The following is a 22,065-nucleotide window of genomic DNA, read 5'->3' on the forward strand; positions in this document are numbered from 1 at the left end:
TTAGTGGCATACCACCAGCTAATAGTGTGGGAGTTAGAATATCCTGGCTAAGAATAAAATACTCATTATCCAATGATAGATTCTTCATTTCCACTGAAATATAAAAAAAAAAAAGGATTGTTTTTAAAAGATGAGGCACAATCAGGAATGATCCCAAGCCTTTTCAAGAGACTCTTTCCTAGGCAGCTTTGACAGATTTCTGATGCACATGATTTGTAGATCAGGGCATGAAGTCCCAAGGTAGCATGTGGAGAGAATGGCCGCCACAAAGAAACAAAAACAGGAAAGAACCACACAAGGAAGCTGCTTCCAACTGGGCAAAAACCCAGAGAAATCACAGGTGGAGACAAGAAGGGTCTATACACAGTGCCTACCTAGAGGTCCGAGAGAAAAGAATAATATTTTGCCAGCATCCCGGTGCTATTTTCTGATGTGAATAAGAAGGCCCTGTGAACTTGTGATGTCATAATAAAGCTATTGATGCTGCAAACTGCACTAGGGCTTTGGGACACCCTGTCTAATGGCATCTCTTCATTTTATAGTTGAGGACATACAAAGAGGTAGAGTAACTTGTTGATTGTCATTGCTAGTTAACAGCAAAGCAGGGGCTTGAGCCCAGGTGTCATTAGTTTGGCGTTCTTTCCACTACTATAGTGGTTCCCAGCCTTGTTTGAGCATCATGATCTCTTTTTCATATCAAAAAAATTTCACAGATCCCCCTTTATGGGAGCTAAGTGAAGATTTCAGAATAACAGTGCTTAGTGTGCATTTAGATTTGAGGCTCCTAGGTGGGGGACTAAATGCACCATACCTCATTTTGAATTGGTATGAAGTGATTTTTCCAGATGGGCCCATCTGGTCTTATGTAAAGCAGGGCATCTGTAGGTAATTATACAGCATTCTGAATATAGGCTGAAATATAGACTTTGTAACCATGATGAAACAATTTTCACTTTTATGTAACAAAGTGGTTTAGAAGAGATCTCTTGTAGACGTCTTCTTTTTTTTTTTTAATCCCTTCTTAGGGATTAGACTCAGTACTGTGTATTGTGTAATTGTGTAAGACACATTACTGTGTAATGGCTAGGCAATGGGGGTTAAATGACTTGGTCAGGATTCCACAGCTAGGAAGTGTGTTAAGGTCACATTTGAACCCAGGGCCTTTCATCCACTGAGCCTCCTAACCACCCTCCTCCCATGGACTTTACAAGTTGATTTTAGTTACTAACATCCCCCAAAAGATCCTTGATGTTAAACTTTGGTAACTTTCCTTATCAGTAGAATGAAGCGATTGACTGTGGTGGCCTGTGAGAATCCTTTCCATCCCAGAGTTATCAATACATTCTACTTTTCACCCTTTAAAAAAGAATGATGAGCTAGGTAGCCCAATGGATTGAGAAACAGGCTTAGAAACATGAGATTCTGAATTCTAATCTGGACTCTGACAATTCCTGACCATATGATCCTAGGCAAGTCATTTAACTCCCATTAGACAGAAGGTAAGTATTAAAGAAAAAGAATGATGTGGGAAGAAGGGATAAAAAGACCTGAACCAAACTTATAAGACTATTTTAAAAAAAGAAATAACAACGTTTTTTATACCTGTTTTAAACGGGCAAGCATTTCCTTAAAAAAGTCTTTAATTCTTTTATAAAGTTTAAATGTAGAGATTTTTTTAAACCCTTACCTTCTCTCTTAGAATGGATTTCCAAGGCAGAAGAGCAGTTAGGGTTAGGCAATTGGGGTTAAGTGACTTGCCCAGAGTCACAACCAGGAAATATCAGGCCAGATTTGAACAAAGACATTTTTGTTGTCTTCTTTTTCTCTCATTTTCAGCAGGATCCTCTCCACTTGTAAGTAGGGAGTTTCTGTACTCGTTTTATTAAGAACTCAGATTCTTGTAACCAAGGAATAATGTTCTAAATTGACTAAATTAATTAATTAATTTAAAAATAAAAACAACTCAATCCCAGGGGCAACTAGGTGGTGGTGGCTCAATGGATAGAGATCCAGACCCAGAGACAGAAGATCCTGGGTTCAAATCTGGCCTCAGACTCTTCCTAGCTGTGTGACACTGGGCAAGCCTTTTGACTCCCATTGCTTAGCCCTTACTGCTCTTTTGCCTTGGAACTAATACTTAGTATTGCTTCTAAGATGGAAGATAACTATTCACAGTAACTCAATGAGTACTTTTACTATGTGCCCCTTTTTTATGTAGATATTTGCAGGAAATAAAAAATAACTATGATGTAGTCTCTCTTCCAAAGAAGTTAACCTATAGTTGGGGGAGAAGATAAACATGTGTGAAACACTTAAGGAATAATTAAGTGCCAAACTATATAGTACTATGGGTATGAGTACAGTGGGAGTCCAAACAAGGGTTGATGATAGCCTTGGCACAACTGCTGTTCTACAGGCTAGAAGTCTATCTGCCCCTGGTGACTTGGCTCAGCTTAGTCCCTCACCTGCATGCAGGCCTTTGTGGTATTAAAGATGCAAGGAGGTAGCAGGCTTCAGAGCCCCATTTTCTATATTGCCAAGTGCCCCCCAACCCCACAGGTAAAAAGCACCAGGTGGCAGGTGGAGAATGATAGACAGTGAAGTGATGAGTTTGCTAGGTGTACTTCTCTGCCATTATGAAGGCTTATTTTTCATCTCCTTGGCACTCTTTGGTTTGCTTTGCCAAACCACAGAGGTATACATCTTCCCCTTTCATTGGAGAGATAGGATACTATGGGTGTGGCATCTTGCACACATTTTAAATAGTTGCTGCTTTAGAATTTGCTTAATTGTTTTTTCCCTTGTGACAAGAGAAAATACTTGAGCATTGTAGGGTTCTTTTAGTGTTTAATTTTTTTAAACCCTAACCTTCCATCTTAGAATCAATATTGTCTATTGGTTCTAAGCCATAAGAGTGATAAGGGCTAGGCAGTGGGGGTCAAGTGACTTGCCCAGGGTCACACAGCTAGGAAGTATGTGAGGTCAGATTTGAACCTCCCGTCTCTGGGCCTGGCTCTCAATCCACTGAGCCACCCAGCTGCCCACAATTTTTTTATAATTTTAAAAAAGGTCATCTCTTTTTTTAGTGTTTTTAAGCATGTTTGCTTTTTTTACATCATAAACATTTCTCAGTATTTCCCCCCTCCTAAGAAATCTTTTTTAACCAAAAATGTAAAGGAGGGGAAAAAAAGTTCAGCAAAACTAACCAACATATCACCCAAGTCTGACATATGCAGTGTTCTACACCTACCTCATGAGAGAAGGAAGAGAGGGAATTCTTTGGGGCCAAGCTTAGTAAGTTTTTTTTTTGGTCATCCTTTCCCCTCCCTTCCCCCCCCCCCCCCCCCATCAAGCACTCTGTTATGATCTTCACCTGTAGTGCAAGACATTTTTAGAATGAGAATGCTGAACTTGGGAATCAGGAGAGGCCTGATTACTGTATGACCATAGACAGGCTCCCTTACCTTTTTCAACTTTCCATTTTCCTCATCTTAAATACTGGGATGAAAACTACATCTACCTCTCAGGATTGTTGGGAGACTTGAATGAGATGATGTGAGTAAAGCACTTTGTAACTTAAAGCATATAAATGTCAGGTCTTGTTATTATAAGAAGAGAGAATAGCTTACTTTATCCAGGAGAGAAAAGAGAAGCAATGGAAATGTCAATCCCCAGATCACTTAACACATTCAACCAAAATTCCCATCAGAGTAGCCATTCTACTTTACCAGGTGTGGGAGGACTTAATTATATCTTTTTTGGAGAATAAAGAGTATTGTTAAATCTGGTTTGTAAATCATGAAGCATCCAAACACTTAAGGATATCTGAAATTGTGTAATATTGTATCTAGACCTAAATATTCCAGTAGTGTTGCTAAGGGAAGGAAAAAATAATCTGACACTGTAATTTCTAAAATCCCACATCTAAGGTTTTGCCTATTTGCAGCTGTTTGAACTAAAAATAAAAGCCCCCAAAAGGGAGATAGCTGCTGTCAGGGAAGGCACTTACTGACATTGAAATACATCAGTCTGTCACACTTGACAAGAATCATACCTAATTTTTCTAATTACAACTTCTATCTGGTTTCATTCAGTCATCATTGATTCAGCCATACAGAGATAAGTACTGAATAGGCCAAAGAAGGAGCAATCATCCATCAAAAGTGGCATATAATAAATACGTCCTATTCCATTTTTCCCCGTAGCCACTTAGTTTTAACTATATGTTGCTAGAACAGAAGGGACAAATTTGGAAGCAGCCATTAGGATTTTTTAATTATCTCAAAGGAAAGGTTATGAATGCTGAAAAATATTGTGACCTTCTGCAGGCTGACTTCAATGTCACATCAGTTACAGAGATATTAGCATCCCGTGGACTTAACATTTGCCACCGTGAAGCCTTCCTCTGCACACACACATTGTGGTCCTTTAAGTCTATGCTGTGGAACCCTCTTATTGTAGTTGTGATGATATTGCTAGAACAACAGACTTTGTTTGGGGCTGATTGGTTGCTTTAACTAAATAGGATCTTCATGGGTTTTAAGACTGGTCTCCTTTGGTAAGTCAGAGACCTTTCTGGTTGTCTTATTTCCAGAGATAATCAAATCCTAAAAAACCAGATTCACTAAAGTTCATTTGAGGCTAATTTGCATCAGATTGTTTTATTAATTTAAAGTGGAGAATATATTTGGTCCAGGAAGATTCAGGACTAACTATATAGATTGTTTTCTCTCTGGAGAGTGGATCCACCCAGGAGACCTAGTTATAGATCCTGCAACTGATTAGTGAATATAGAATTAGAACTGAGGAAGTCCGGTGTTATGTGAGAGAACAGTTTAGGAGGCTCAGTGGATAGAAAGCCAGGTCTGAAGATCCTCAGTTCAAATCTGGCCTCAGATACTAAGTCAGAAGGTAAGGTTGGTTTTTGGGGTTTTGTTTTTTTTTTAGTATATGAATAATGGACCATTTGTCTAAAACCCAGAGCACCCTCCCCTCTAGGCTCACTTAAATATTTCAGAAGTCTTGTGATCTCATCAATGTAATTTAACTTCTACATTTAACATTTGCTATACTTTCACAAACCTCAGCAGATAATTTTATGGATTTCTCTGGCCAAAAAAACTCACATGGAGATGAGGAACAGTTCACTGCCTGGCATGGACTTGGAAGCTTTACTAGCTCAGTACAGTCCGCCAGAGCATTTATTACTTTGGCATGGCTTTTAAAAACCTGTAGTTACCTCTAAAGATGAGTCATTGAAATGGGGCTATAATCAAGACTGCTCTGAGCAGTCTTGAGAAACTTGATTTTACTAAACTCTTCTTTTTCCATATTCTATGAGGACTATTTATTTTCCATTTTGTTTCTGTATAGCTATTATCTATTATAGTGCTTTGCACATAGAGGTTGCTTAATAAATTCTCATTGAATGAATCAATGATATGAATTAAACCCAAGATGGAATAGATATAAAATCCAATTCAGAAAAGATGAGAAAAAAATCTGCCTTCATTCCTTGCTGATTTTTTCTCAAGAGATCTCAGAGAAGCAAAAAGCTCTTCAAGAATGAGCCAATAGGGGCATCCAAGTGGTTCAGTGGATTAAGAGCAAGACCTGGAGATGAGTGGGTTCTGGGTTCAAATTTGACCTTAGGTATTTTTCCTAGCTATTGATCCTGAATAAGTCACTTAACCCTGTTTGCTTAGTCCTTCCATTCTTTTTCTTGGAACTGATACTTTAGTATCAAGTCTAAGACAAATTTTAAAAGAAAAAGAATAGACCAGTGACATTTATATAAAGATACCTTGCGTGTATAGGGTGGCATTGATTAAGGACGTGGCTGTAGCTTGGGAAAAACAACATCAATTGCAAGTGCCTTCGAGGCAAATATTTAATTTAAAACTATACTTCTCTATATGGAAAACAGGTAAACTTTGCCACAGCTTGTTATTAAAACTATTTTTATTTAAACTTTGAGAGCCTGGACTTTCTTGAATCTCCTTTTCTCTTCTACCATTTCAAGGAGGGAGAGGTGAATATAATTACTTCTTAGCCTGGAACCTACAACATGTCACATTTCACTTATTGCTAATCTGTTTTATGGAAATCACAGAGCTAGCATTTGGGACATTCATCAAATAGGCAAAAGTTTTTCTTTGGTCCCTTTTCTTCTCCTTTTCTGCATCTCATTTCCTCTCTCTTTGTATCCCTGCTTTCCCAGGTACCCATTCTGTGTTTCTTTCTTACAAGGTGTCCTTGCTGTCAGTTTGAGTCAAAACATCTCCAGTAAGGTGTGAATTTGTAAATGGTTGGTAGGATTGTGAACACAGTGGTTTTGCAGGGTTCAGAGCAGGAGCAGGCAGACAAGGCATATGGTGAGACTTGTAAAAATAGGCAAGATTCAAAAGTCAAGATACCAAACACAAGCAAACAAAGCCAAGGCCTGAGAGGTCAGGGAAGCCTCAGGTAGGAGCTGAAGTACCAACCTTCACAGGAAAAGGGCTGCCATCCTAGTTTGATTTCTGTAGGACTGTGGCTTCTATCCAGGTAGGGGAAAAGGTTGCCTAAGTCTTCACCACCACCCCCGTAAGAGTTCTTTGGAGGCCCCAGTGCCCTGTGAAGAAGTGGCTCATCCTCATATAGCTTCTACAGCATCCATAGCTGAACCTCATCCATTAGACTGTGAGCTCTTTAAGAACTGACTTTTGCCTTGCTCTTTATCTCCAGTGCTTAAAGGCATGGTGCCTGGCATATAATGGCCACTTAATAAATGTTTATTTTTTTATTTTTTTTTAAAACCCTTACCATTTGTCTTAGAATTGATACTTAGTATCTGTTCCAAGGCAGAAGAGCAGTAAAGGGCAGTGGGAGACTTGCCCAAGGTCACAGAGCTTAGAAGTATCTGAGGCCAGATTTGAGCCCAGGACATCCTGATCCAGTCCGGGCTCTCAATCCACTGAGCCACCTAGTTGCCCCTTTAATAAATGCTTATTAACTGATGCACTGTGTAGTTTGGACTGAATGGTTCATTTGTTGGAAGCCTGTGTCTCCTTTCACTTTTCTAGAGATAGGATAGCTGGGGATGGCATCTTCTTTCATTAAGATTTCATTGATGTCCTGTGGTAAAGTATCTATCTAGAGCACTGAAATTTGAGAATCTATGTGTTACCTGTCCTAGAGCAATTTGAATTTTAACAAGGAAATATGCCCCTGGTCAACTCAAGCCAAAGGGACAGTTCTTACTACCCATCTGATCTTGGGCAATTAACTTTTGTTTGCTTCAGCTTCCTCTACTGTAAAATGAGATGGACTAGAGGGCCACTGAGGTGCCTTCTTGTTCTAGATCTGTGGTCTTATGGTATTAGGAATAGAATCCTACTTAGGATTCTAGGAGTTTAGAAGCCAATCAAATGGCAAAGGCACTTGTAGGGAACAGGGACCTTCCCAACCCTTTGAAATCACACCGTGAATTTTGCCACTTACTCAGCTTAATAAATCCAACCCTAGTCACCAACAATTGTACCAGATGCAAGTTTGTTTCCCCTGTTTTAAGTCCATTTTTATATGTAAATATTTAGCCTCTCATGCTGCAAATATATTTTAACTTCTCAGTATCTCCTGAAGATCTAAATTTTTAGCTTTTGAGCTCACAGAATTTATAATTTATAAATCTTAAAGATGTAGAACAGCCTGAAAACTTCTTAATTTAGTTACACTGTATTAAATTTTAACAGAATTTTATTTCAAATATCACTTTATCTCCCAACCTTCACAATAATGCTGGAGGCTGAGTAAGAGGTTTCCTTTTCCTCTCTGAGGTGAATTCTGACCAGAAAGCATTTTGCTTAAATAGTGTGAAATGACATTTTAGTTTTCACCTAGTTTTTCAGGCCAAGGGAGATAATTTACTGGGCATCAGCATTTTCATGGAAAGGATATATGAATTTACCTAACTCTGTCTTGTGAATCATTCAACTACTTTTCTTTTAAGAATTGTTCCTACCCAGCTGCCCCCCCCTTTTTTTTTTTATAAAACCCTTACCTTCCGTCTTGGAGTCAACACTGTGTATTGGCTCCAAGGCAGAAGAGTGGTAAGGGCTAGGCAATGGGGGTCAAGTGACTTGCCCAGGGTCACACAACTGGGAAGTGTCTGAGGTCACTTTAAAAAAAAAAAAGAATTGTTCCTGCTGTCCTGTTATATATCCCATTTCTTAGCTTAATAACTGCCTTTTCTTTAAAACTTTTCATTTTTCTGATGCAACTACTATATATCTTTTATTAAGTCTTGCTCAAAGTTCAGCTTAACTGTGTTTTTTTAATTAATGTTTTGATACAACTGATATTTTTGTAACTTCATGCTTTATCAGAAACATTTCTATGACAAATCCCAGGCATCTGATAGTTGCTAAGGGCCACGAAAGCAACAACAAGGGATTTATGTACAAAGACCCCAGATTTGAATCCCATTTTCACTACTCATTGCCTTTGTGACTTGAACAAGTCATTTTTCCTCTCTTGGCCTCAATTTCTTTATCTGTAGATTGAGGATGTTGAATTCTATGACCTTTGAAGTCTATTAAAGCTGTAAATCCATGATTTTGCCTTCTTAATTGATATCAATTTTTGAATAGCACTTTCTGGCTTCAAAGGGAAAAAAGCCAAAATTCAAAAGGGGCACATCCCTTCTTTTTTATTAATAAAATTTTATTTCAAGACATTACATACTCAAATTAGAATTTTTGCCCCCAATGTAAAATTGTTCAACAAAACAGTGATTGCAAGATATCGTCATTAAATAGATAAAAGAAATCCTTATTGGAAAAAGAGATGGTAGTCATGCAGTTCCCAAACATATGTACTATATGGATTTTTTCTTTCTCTTTCTGCTTCTATTCATGGAAGCAAGAAAACCAGGAGCACACAGGAAGTATTAGAAGAATCAGTCACTAGAGGCAGGAACTTGTAATATGTAGTTAAAGCAAACAAGTGTTAGCCAACAAAGCAACCAAAACAATGACTTTTGACACCCATTTTCTCGGAGAGAAATGGCTCCTCACATGTTCTGCAAAGGTTTTTCAAAATAGAGAAATTCAGGATTGACTAAAGAGGTCTAAAATAGTAATAAAATGTTACAGCCATACAGGAATCAAAGAAGTGCAAAAACAAACACCCCCCTCCCCCCCAAAAATTTAACCCACCAATAAGATTCAGCACCAAGCAAAAACTATATGATAGAGACTTGAGAAACAAAGAAATTATGAGAAGAGAAGAATGAGGAAAACTTTTGGTCCTCTCTTTTGTCCAGAGAATACTAATAAGACGAAAACAAGAGTCTGATAAAATTCTAAACAAAAAGCTTGTGTATCATTTATTACATTGAGAATGTATCAGAATGGCTGTTAAGGAAAGTGACTTGAAAAACGTGAGGGATCTGCATAAAACCCATAATTATTGGCTGAAATATTTCTTGGTGATGCAAGAATTGCTATCAAAGAACTTTACCAGCTTCCTTTCTGATGAATACCTGATCCTAGCTTTCTTAACATAAAGAATCATGTATTTATTACTGAGAGATGAGAATGTCATTGACTCCTCCAAATATAAACCAGTTGTGTTTTAGGTATTTTTTAAGAAGCATTTATAGCTTGTCTTGATGGAAAAATTTTTGGACACTTAGAAGAAAACATATTGGCTAAAGAGCAGAAAAGATGTACCAGAAGTTCCCAGAGGAATAAGAGCAATTCATTACCAATTCAGTGTTTATTGAATAAGCTATCCAAAAATGTCATAACATTTACACTACTTTTATTGATTATGATGAAGTCCTTGACTCAGTTCCACACTCATAACTTAATTGTATAGAGAAAATGAATAAAGTAATTCCATGCATAGAATATTAGAATATCTGATGTTCACAACCTTTAAATTACTTAAAACACACCATCAACACAATAATGTCAAGAATAATTGTTATAAAATGCTATATTTTCCCATGGGACTATTTAAGCTTGCACAGATTCTGTCTCTAGTCTTCAACTAGTTATCACTCAACAGAACTGAATGCTGTTGTTGTTCAGTCATGTCCAACTCTTCATAACCCCATCTGCTTGAGGCCAGATTTGAACTTGAGTCTTCCTGACTCCACGTGGTGGTAGTGATAGTGGAGAGAAAGAAACTTGTATGAGAGATGTTATAAGGAAGAATTGGTGGGACTTGACAACTGATTGGATATGGGGTGTGGGTGTGAGGGTGAGTGGGGAATTGAAGATGATTCCTAGTTGTGAGCCTGAATGACTGGAAGAATGGTGGTACCCAGGACAATAATAGGGAAGTTTGAAAAGGAGAACATGTTTTTGGGGAAAGATGATGATTTCAGTTTTAGATATCTTGAGTCTAAGATGTCCAATAAACAATAGATGGGAAGCTGGAGATCAGCCGAGAAGTTAGCTACATAAATAGATTTGAGAATCATCAGCATAGAGATGATCTTTGGATCCACAAGAGCTGATGAGATCACCATGTGAAGTAGTATAGTAGGAGAAGAGAAGAGGGCTCAGGACAGAGTCCTTTGGGACACTCATGCCAGTCTGTGTAACTTAGATGAAACTACAGCAAAGTATTGAGATGTATTGGTCAGAGAAGGAGGTGGACCAGGAGAAAGTAGAAGGTAGGAGAGTATCCAAGAAAAGAGAGTAATTTACAATCTTGGGGGCTTCAGAGAGGTCAAGAAGGATGAGGACTGACAAAAGTCCTTAGGACTTGGCAATTCAATGATTTTTGGTAATTTTGGAGAAAGCAGTTTCATTTAAATGTGAGAAGTCAGACCTGGAGAGGTAAGAGGAAAGCACATGATAACACCTAAAATAGATAATATTCTAAAGAAGTTTAGCCTGAAAAAGGATATGGAATGATAATAAATAGTGGGGATGGATGAATCTAGTGAGGATGGGAGAGTCATGGACATCTAAACAGTAGGGAAAGCCACCACCAAACAGGGAGATTTTGGACATAAGTGAAAGAGCAGGTATAATGGAGGGAGCAGTCTGCTAGAGAAAACAAATACTTGCACATGTAGAGGATTTTGCCTTGGCAAAACCTTCATGTGAGGTGGGGAAAGGGGGAGGTAAAGGCAGAAGGCATCAAGGTGATGCAATGAAGAATAAAGAAGAGGAAGTTTTTCACAAGTGGCCTGATTTTTTTTTTCTGTAAAATATGAGGCAAGATCCTCAGCTGAGATGATGAGGGCAGGAGGAGCCATGGGAAGTTTGAGAATTGAAATGGTTTGGTGAGTGCTGAATGGGATAATAAATTAGTGAGGATTAAAATGTGCTTCGTGGATTGCAGGTTTATTGTATTGTGGTCAGTAAAGGTTATGTTTAATACTTCTTTTCTCCATTTGTTAAAAGGAGTTTCATGCCTTGGTTCACAGTTGTTTTTTGTAACTATGAAGTGTATTACTAAGAAATAAGAATATTCCTTTCAGCTAATTGCCAGAGATCTATTATATCTGACTTTTCCAAAATTCTGTTTAAGGCTTTAACATATTATTTATCTTTCTGCTAGACTGGTTTGGGCTTTAAAAATGGTACATTGATGTCCTTAATTATATGTTTGCTTTCTATTTTTCCCTATAATTCAGTTAATTTTTCATTCAAATATTTATAGTCCATGCCATTTGATACATATATATTTTAAAGAGATAGCATCTCCTTATCCTTAAACATATTTTCCTTATCCCTTTTAATGTGATGATTTTTACTATTATCTTTTCTGAAATTGCTTGCTATGCCTTTTTTTCTTTATTTTATTTTAATAACAAATTTCCACATAAGTTTTTCAATGTTATATGATTCATATTGTCTACCTCTCTTCTCCCCTTCCTCCTCCCAGAATTGGTAAGCAATTAAATCTGGTTTATATGTATATTATTACATAAAACATTTTAATATTGTTCATTTTTATAAGTGAATAATCTTGTAAAATTAAAACCCCAAATCATGTAGCCAAATAAATAATTGATAAATCATATGCTTTCCTCTGTATTTATACTCCAAAAGTTCTTTCTCTAGTGGTGGATAGCATTCTTTAAGTCCCTCAGAATTATCTTGGATCATTGTTTTTATGCCTGTTTTTTCCCCCTTAAGTATAATAAATTTTGCTAGAGCTCTCCACGTTAGCTCTATGTAATTTTTCTTAATGTTTTAAATGTATTTCTTAAAAATAGCATATTATTTGATTATGCTTTCTAATCTGAAATGCTGCTGTCCTGTGTTTTATGGGTGAGTTCATCCCATTTACTTTCATGTTATGTTTGTTAATCATTGACTGGAATCAGAGCATTATCACAGGCACGATGAATATTGCCCAGACCTAGCACTGATCCATAAAAATTTAGGAATGACCTTTTTTTTTTTTAATATATTTTATTTGATCATTTCCAAGCATTATTCGTTAAAGACATAGATCATTTTCTTTTCCTCCCCACCCCCCCACCCCCCATAGCCGATGCGTAAGTCCACTGGGCATTAGATGTTTTCTTGATTTGAACCCATTGCTTTGTTGATAGTATTTGCATTAGAGTGTTCATTTAGAGTCTATCCTCTGTCATGTCCCCTCAACCTCTGTATTCAGGCAGTTGCTTTTTCTCGGTGTTTCCACTCCCATAGTTTATCCTTTGCTTATGAATGGTGTTTTTTTCTCCTGGGTCCCTGCAAGTTGTTCAGGGACATTACACCACCACTAATGGAGAAGTCCATTACGTTCGATGATACCACAGTGTGTTTGTCTCTGTGTACAATGTTCTCCTGGTTCTGCTCCTCTCGCTCTGCATCACTTCCTGGAGGTTGTTCCAGTCTCCATGGAACTTCTCCACTTTATTATTCCTTTTAGCACAATAGTACTCCATCACCAACATATACCACAGTTTGTTCAGCCATTCCCCAATTGATGGGCATCCCCTCGTTTTCCAGTTTTGGGCCACCACAAAGAGCGCAGCTATGAATATTTTTGTACAAGTCTTTGTGTCCATTATCTCTTTGGGGTACAGACCCAGCAGTGCTATGGCTGGGTCAAAGGGTAGATAGGAATGACCTTTTTAATAGATGAAACCACACCAAAAGCTCATCATTTTCAAACTATATGGAATGAAAAGCTTTAAAAGTATGAGATCTAATGAAAGAAATTAAAATTATCTAGGAACAGGATGAGGCACATGTTTTTCTTTTGGTTTTATCTACTCTTAGATTTGTCCCTAAAAGGGGTTCTGTAAACCCACAGAAAATGAGCCTACATCTCAATATTTTCATTTTCATAAATCAGCCATTTTATCTATCTGCACAATAGTTCACCAAAAATTAAATATAAAAGAGCATTACGGTATTAGCATAACTGTCCTAAGATGAGTCTTAACTGAATTCTACCCATTTTAATTAATAAGAATGAAACACCAACTAACCCTGTAATAAAATGTTCAGCTTTGTTCACAGTAATCTTGTAAGGTTTACATAATGTAAGTACTATTATTTCTATTTTATAAATGAGAAAACTGTGAGTTAAGTGGCCTGCCTAGAACAATTCAAATCCAGGTCGTCCAATTCCAAGTTCAATACTATTTCCAATGTACTTGCTTTAAAAGAAATGGGAGCTATCCATTTGTACATAGCTTTTAGAATCAAGGAGTTTGGAACTCAAAAGTCTTCCTGAAATGGTAACTTTTGAACAAAAACTTGTTCCGGCTTCTTAACTTTTCTTATTTCTAATTCTTGGTATATTCTTGGTTCACTCATGCCATTAACAGTTTCTCTTTCTGAATGTTACCAAATTGCTTTCAGTTCTTTAGGCCTAAAAATGACACTTGTGCTCCTTGGCTGCAGGAAGTTTTGGGGGTTTTTTTAATGAACTATATCTATAAAATATCAACTTCTTGAATGACGATTCTCATATGGTTTAAAGGTTTTTTTGCTTTAATCATAAGGAAGAACAATGGCACTATATTTAATAACATCTGAGAACTAAAATGAATCCTATATTGGGCTTTGGGGAGCTGTAAAGAAATGAGATTTGAAAGTTCACTTCTAATAGCATTTCCAAATCCAGAAATCCTTCCATATAGGCTGAAGGTTCTTAACAAAGATATATAATTTTAAATGCCCTATGAAGAAATAACAGTCAAAATACAGAATTTCAAAATAACGTATGGGAATTCTGGTCTTAACCTAATTTTAGTTGATTTAAAGAATGTCATATGGTAAAATAATGAGAAAAAAATATGGTTTGAATTAATGAATATTTGTTTCCTGTCAGATTTGCAGATTTTATCAGAGGCATGCTGAAGCTAATTCTTCTGTTACTGTTTTCTGGAGCTACGCTTTCATCCACTTGGTTTACCCTGACCTGCTTGAACACCATTACTCACCTGCCTTTAACTACAGGTACACCCTGAATCTTATTGGATTCTGGACAAATTTGTTCTCTTTCCATGTTATATAATATATCCCCTTGTTTATTTCTGATGACATTTTGAGATCCAAATTCCTTTCTTCCCTCTCTTTCTTCTCCCTTTGCCAAGATGGCAAATAGTCTGATGTAGGTTATACATATGCTATTATGCACTACATATTTCCATATTCATCATGTTGAGAAAAAACTGATGAAGGAAATAAAATGAAAAGTGGAATGCTTTGATATGCATTCAGAATCCATCAGTTCCTTCGATGACAGTGGATAGCTTTTTTCATCATGAGTCCCTTGGATCCTTGTACTACTGATAATGAAGTCCTTCTCAGTTGATCATCATATAATATTGCTATAACTTTGTACAGTATTATCTCAATTCTTGTTAATTTACTTTGCATCAGTTCATGTAAATCTTTCCAAGTTTTTCTGAAATCCTCCTGCTCATCTTTTTCTCTTGGAATACATTAGTATTCCATCACAATCATATACCAGAACTTGTTCTGCCATTCCCTAGCTGGTGGGCATCCCTCTACTTCCAGTTCTTTGCCATCACAAAAAGATCTGCTGGAAATATTTTTGTACAAACAGGTCTTTTTCCCCTTTCTCTAATCTCTGTAGGATACAGACTTCATATTGGTATTGCTACATCAAAAGGTATTTGCAACTTTATAACCCTGTGGGTATCATACATAGATTATCTCAGCAGCTTTCTCACCTTGATTTTTCATTACAATCAATCTTGCCTCAGTGATTTTTCTCAAGTATATCTGTCTATGTTATTCCTCATAGGTATCTAGAAGAAAATACAAAACTCTTCTGTTTAGTTTTTAAAGCTCTTCACCACCTGATCCTGGCTGTTGTTCCAGGCTCTCTGGTTATTAACTCTCCCTCTCCTGACACCCATCCCCACCACCCCTTCTCTCTCAGTTCTTTAATCTCATACATGATACTCCATATTCCCTTCTTCCTGCCCTTGTACCAGCCATCCTCCATGCCTAGAATACATTCCTTCTTTACTGTGGTCTCTTAGAGACCATCCTTTTTCTACTGCAGTTAAGTACCACCTTCTACAGGAAGGATTCCCGTTCCCCTCAACTACTACTGCTTACCTACCCAAACTATCTTATATTTCACTTTCTACTTGCATTTATTCTCTTTATATTTATTCTGTACATATTTGTGCATGTACTTACTGTCTCTCCTCCCATTAGAATATAAGCTCCTTGAGAGAAAGAACTATTTATTTTTTAATTTTTATTCTAGCACTTAGCACAATGGTAAGCTCTTAATAAATGCTTGTCAGAGTATCATAAAAACAAATAATTTGAAAGAGTTAAGACTTTTTTCCTAATGTATCCTTATCTTCTGTCTTACTATCAGTTCTAAGAAAGAAGAGTGGTAAAGTTTAGGCATTTGGAGTAAAATGACTTGCACAGGGGCACCCAGCTAGGAAGTATCTGAGGCCAGAATTGAACTCAGGTACTCCCAACTCCAGGTTTATGCTCTATCCAGTGAACAACCTAGCTTTTAAGACTTTTGATCAACATAAAGAAAAGATTTTTTATTCTAGTAGATGACAACTTTCAATCTCAAGGATTGGAGTATCAGAAGGTAGAAGTTTGTTAGCTATAGATCCAATTGATCCAGGATATCACACCCCAAGGCCCCATGGAGACCACAGGACAACAGGGTGGCAGACATTGCATTGGCATCTATGATATAGTTCTTCTTCAGACACTGGAAAACTTTGAGTAGAAATAGTGGCAATTGCAGTTGGGTTATTGAATCCCTGGTGTTTGAATCTCCAGGAGTTGTTCTGAACTCATGTGTGACTGTGTTCTCTTTCGAGAAAACAGATTATGCACATCCAGAAGCTGTTCCACCTCTGGATATTGGGGGAAGGAAAGGAAGGGACTGAGACAGTGTCAGAGATTGTGTTGACAGCCTGAGAATGAGATTGAACCAAGGCTGTGTTTATACAAAATAAATGAATTGGACATGATACATTTTTTTATTGCCAGTGTACTGGTGATTTATGAACTATGAAATTTGGTACAATCACACTGAAGCTATGTAGCCTCTAAACATAGTCCAGATTTTGTTCAAATCTGTTAAAAATTATATTGAAAAATATATCCTATCTTTTTTTTTTATGTAGATTGACAACTGAACCACAAATTAAAGATCTATCTTAAGGTGTACCAGCACTCCAGATTTTCCTTAAGTTCAAATCTATTCAGTAATTTTTAAGTCTTTGGATATGGCTGACCAAAAACGATTATTCTATACTCATCAGCCATCAGAGTCCTGTAAAGTCAAGAAAAGCCTTTTTTTCATCATCCCTGGAATTTTCTTGACTAGTTTGGAACATGTGAGAGAGAGGAAGAAGAACCAAATGGAACTACCTTCAGGGAGCTTACCTTCTCCTTGGGGGAAAAATATATACACAGCTAAGCAAATAAAAACTATACATAAATACATAGTAATTTCCTTGAATGAGGACAGTGTAGAGTAGTGAATAGAGAGCTAGCCTAGGAACTAGAAGGATTTGGTTCAGATCCTGCCTTTGACACATGCATACTAGCTCTGTGACCTTTGGCCAAACTTAAACCTTCAGTGCCCCCAGGCATTTCTAAGACTATAGGCCATAGAACAGTTGATAGAGACTGGGGACAGTAAAGCCTTTAGTCCCTTCTTCCTAAGATTATTGTGGGACCCAAATGAGATCACCTCTCAAAATGCCCTTTTAAACCTTAAATCAATCTCTAGATAAGTGCCAGCTATTACTATTATTATTTTTTTGTCATGGATTGCAAAGAAACTCAAAGAAAAAGTCAAGATAAACTTTTATATAAAGAATGCTTCCCATACTGTGGAGAAGCCTCTCAAGCTCTGGAACTGGTTTTGCTTAACATTTCTACCAGCGTTTTGAACCAGACAGTGACAAGTGAACCTCTTAGTTTGCTTTGGTCACACTGCGTCCAGATTTTAAAATGACGAGCTGACAGTTATAAACCTCAGGGCTTTAGAAAGTAGAAAAGTGACACTTAAACTTCACAGTGGACATATTTAAGGAAAAATAATCCAAAGTCAGTGTAGAGAGTGATCAGTTGGTCAACAAGCATTTATTAAATGCCTGCAACACACTAGGCACCATGCTAGTGCTAAGGATATGATTACAAAGAATGAAATGAGCCCTACTCTCAGGAAGCTTACCATTGTGATGGAGAAGACAACAAATACCTATGTGAGTAGCTACAGAGTAGAGAATAAATACAAATAAATACCAAGTACTGCTGAGTATCAAGACTATTGATTGACTCACTTATTCAGGAAGCATTTATTTATCACTGCATTAGACTTTGTGCTAGATATGAGTCAAAGACAAAAATTTAAACCAACTCTGACTTGAAGAAATTTACATTCTATTGGAAGAAAATGACATGTTCACAAATGAGTGAATACAAAGGAATTTCCATGGTAGAATGATGAGAATACTCTCTCACCAAGAGAGAGAAAGAAGGTAGAAGAGAAGAGAGCTCAATCAGGATAGTCTTGGGAGACACCCACAGTCAGGGACCAGGAATTCAAAGATTATCAACAATGTCATGTGCTAGAGAAGGAGTGAGGAAAATGAGACCTGAAATAGATCATTGGTAGCTTGGAAGAAAGCTGTTTCAGAACCTTTTGACCCAGAGACTCCACTGCTAGGCATATATCCAAAGAGGTCTTTGACAAAAAGAAAGCTCTTGTATAGACCAACATATTTATATCACTACCTTTTATAGTAACTAAGAACTAGAAACAAAATGGTGCCCATTGATTGGTGCAAGGCCACACAAATATATATGGGCGATTGCTGCACTGTCAGAAATGATAAATGTGAAAAATGCTGAGAAGCATGGGAAAATGAATGCAAAGTAAGCAGTACTAGTAAAAACAATATACATCATGATTTCAATAATGTAAATGCAAAGAAATTGTTGCTTTCGGGTTCTAAAAGCACCAGTGTGGTGTAGTCTTCAAGGTAACTACCTAAAAGTCGTCATAGTTGGGGTAGATTTAAATTAAATAAAATCATTGTTTCAATAATTAATTAAAACCACCCTGTCCGATTCAATTGAATCAGTAGTGTCTTGACACAAAACTTTCAAAAAGACAGTGTCTTATAAGTCCCAGAGTTATAAAAGCCAAAGCTAAACATATCTTTAATACTTGGAATCAGAAAGATTTGAGTTCAGATCCTGCCTCAAATACTACTCAACTGGGTGACCAAAGGTAAGTCACGTAACTTCTTTTAGCCTCAGTTTCCTCATCTGTAAAATGGGGATAAAAATCGTACTTACCTAACAGGATTTCTGTGAAGATCAAATGAGATATTTGTAAAACATTTTGTAATCCTTACAGCCCTCTGTAAATGTTACTCTTTATGAATATTATTTGATGACATCTTTCAGATTAATAATAATAACAACTACTAGTAGTTGTTATTATTATTTTCATCATCATCATCCTTTTTCTATAGCCTTGGGAGTTTACAAAGTGAGGTGGATTGTGCAAGTATTTCCCTTTTATAGATGAGGAGACTAAGATACAAAGAAGTTGTGGCTTACCCTGTGGGAGGCCTTTAATGGCAGAGATGATAGATAGCGTGCTGGACTTGGATTCACAAAGACCTGACTGAGTAAGAATCCAGCCTCAAACACTTTCTAGCTGTCTCTGGGCAAGTCTTAAACTCATAGCTTCATTTTCCTTCTCTGTAGAAAGGGGATAATGATAGCACCTACCACACAGGGTAACAGGGAAGATCAAACAAGATAACCTGTGTAAAGGGCTTTTTGCAAACTGTTGTTGTCAAGTTGTTGCAGTTGTGTTCAGCTCTTTGTGACTCCATTTGGAGTCTTCTTGGGAAAGATATTGGAGTGGTTTGCCATTTCTTTGTCTAGCTCATTTTACAGATGAGGAAACTGAGGCAAACAAGGTTAAGTGACTTGCTCAGGATGGCCACATCACCTAGTAAGTGTCTGGGGTTGAATTTGAATGCAGGAAGATGAGTCTTCCTGACTCCAGGCCCAGGACACTATCCACTGCACAACCCACTGCCCCAGCACTTTAAAGTGCTATATAAATGCTTGCTCTCATCAGCAGTATTATTGTTGTTAGTATTAATATCATCATCTTCTTCATCATTGTCCATGAGCACACTGCCATTAAGTAGAGGAGTTTGGATTTGAACCCACTTCTCCTGATTTCAAACCCAACAGTCTATATCTAACTTGACTTTTAGATGAATTGTTTTTAACTTTCTTAAGTAATTCTGGGAACTCCTTTAGACTGGAAACCTAAAAGAACTCATAACATGTTGAAACTTATAAAACCTTTCTTTAAAGATCATTTGAACCTAAATACTATGTAATTAGAAGTTCTTCATTCCATAAGTGGCATCTTTAAGCTTTTTAATCTCTTTTAACTTAATGTCATTTATATAGAAGGATAAGCATTTTTTTAAACCTCAATTTTTAAACTTAAAAAAAATTAATGAATTTTACTTGTTCTGGAAGAAGCCCACACCATACTAAGTTGATAACAAGAATGCAACTGGAGACAGAATCAAAAGACTACAGAAAGGAAGACAGAATTTTAAATAAGACAAAGACGGAAATAAAATAGGAGATTTGGTATAGAAGATGTAGACCTACAAATGACCACCAAATTGCTGGATTCTTCTGTGAATAGAGATGAATCTATTTTTGGTCTGTTTTATAGGTAAAGTGAGTCCTGAGAAGCATTATGTCATCTCTCAGGCCCCTGGGAGAATGACTGAGCCTAGGTTCCTTATGTCTTAGAAGCTTTCAGTAAACATTCATTATCATTAATATAGTAGCAACAGACTATGTTTTATTATGTTTTATTATTCAGAATTAACTAGATCCAGAGAAACAAAAAACACATTTTAATGTGGCTTGATAAAAATCAATAAATCTGTTGCTGATAATCTTTCTGCCTCATAAGAAACTGTCTTAATTCCTTTTAAACAACAGACACTTTGTGGCAGGGGACTTAACTAATTAAAATAGTTACTTGGACTTATCTGGACCTTTGAATCTCTTTTCAATACAAATTCATATTTTCTCAACCAACAGTCATTTTCATTGTGATCAGGAAAGTATTTAGAGCCTTTTAAAAATCCCTTTTTCATAGCAAATTTGTAGTTTCTACCATATGATAAAAGGTTATCTGTGGAAAATATATGTGAATCATAACTACTGACATGAAAAATTAATTAAAATTCAGAAACACAGTTTCATCATGCCATTAAAGAGATCTAATTTAAGCAATGTGCAGCTATTACTGCTGCTATCAATTTTAAATCTTCAGTGCTAGAATTGCTTTGCAAGGCATCATCTAGGCTTATATGTTAGCACCATTAATTGAAGTTATTTTCCATGAGGGATAAATGGAGCCAATTTCAAAATCTCAGTTTAGATAGAAAGTTATTGATAAAAACTATTCACTTAAGAAATAAGTGATAGTTGAACCATATTACCCAGAGTTCACATGGTCATTTTCTACCAAATATCAAATTTTCTGCTCTTTTTAAAATGTTTTAAAATGCTAATGCTTTAGAATTGACTTTCCCAAAATAATTTGTCTGCTTTTAACAAAAAGAATAGCATATGAATCAATTATTTTGAGAAAATTCTTTAAGTTGTTCTGGTTATTAGGGTATCACAGTAGTAGGCTTTTATAACTTTCTTTTTTTTAAACATTATTTTATTTGGTCATTTACAAACATTATTCATTGGAGACAAAAGATCATTTTCTTTTCCTCCCCCCTCCGACACCCCTCCCCTAGCTGATGTGCGATTCCACTGGGTATCACATGTGTTCTTGATTCAAACCCATTTCCATGTTGTTGGTATTTGCATTAGAGTGTTCATTTAGAGTCTCTCCTCAATCATATCCCCTCAACCCCTGTAGTCAAGCAGTTGCTTTTCCTCGGTGTTTTTACTCCCACAGTTTGTCCTCTGCTTGTGGATAGTGTTTTTTCCTAGATCCCTGCAGATTGTTCAGGGACATTGCATTGACACTAAAGGAGAAGTCCATTACCTTCGATTGTACCACAGTGTATCAGTTTCTGTGTACAATGTTTTCCTGGTTCTGCTCCTTTCGCTCTGCATCACTTCCTGGAGGTTGTTCCAGGCTCCATGGAATTCCTCCACTTTATTATTCCTTTGAGCACAATAGTATTCCATCACCAACATATTGTCCAGCCATTCTCCAATTGAAGGGCATCCTCTCATTTCCAATCTTTGGCTACCACTTTTATAACTTTCTAGGAACAAGTGTAGAAGAAAACAGCCTGGAAGAGGTTCCAGTTGATAACTTGCTAATATGGATCAGAGTTAGAATTGTACTATAGAACTGCTTGATATTTGTACATACTGGGATGGGTTATAAATGTTGGACATGCAAAGACTAGAAAGTGATACTACCACCACATTGTACTTCCATCAGTCAGACTCTTCATAAACAGTTTTGGTAAACCACATTTTCCAAATGATGTGGAGAAATTGGAGAGAATTCAGAGGTAGGAAACAGGAAATGCTA

The 22,065-nt window shown here is 36.8% G+C and overlaps 1 protein-coding gene across 1 annotated transcript in view; it reads left to right on the forward strand.

The window, feature by feature from the left end:
• SLC49A4 (solute carrier family 49 member 4) overlaps window positions 1-22,065 on the forward strand; it is a 159,557-nt gene that overhangs the window by 86,434 nt on the left and 51,058 nt on the right. Inside the window, exon 7 of the mRNA XM_001371935.4 lies at window positions 14,302-14,429. Within this exon, the coding sequence (XP_001371972.1) occupies window positions 14,302-14,429 (128 nt within the window). The remainder of the gene's footprint in view (window positions 1-14,301; window positions 14,430-22,065) is intronic.

This window comes from Monodelphis domestica, chromosome 4, assembly GCF_027887165.1.
Source record: "Monodelphis domestica isolate mMonDom1 chromosome 4, mMonDom1.pri, whole genome shotgun sequence".
NCBI lineage: Eukaryota > Metazoa > Chordata > Mammalia > Didelphimorphia > Didelphidae > Monodelphis > Monodelphis domestica.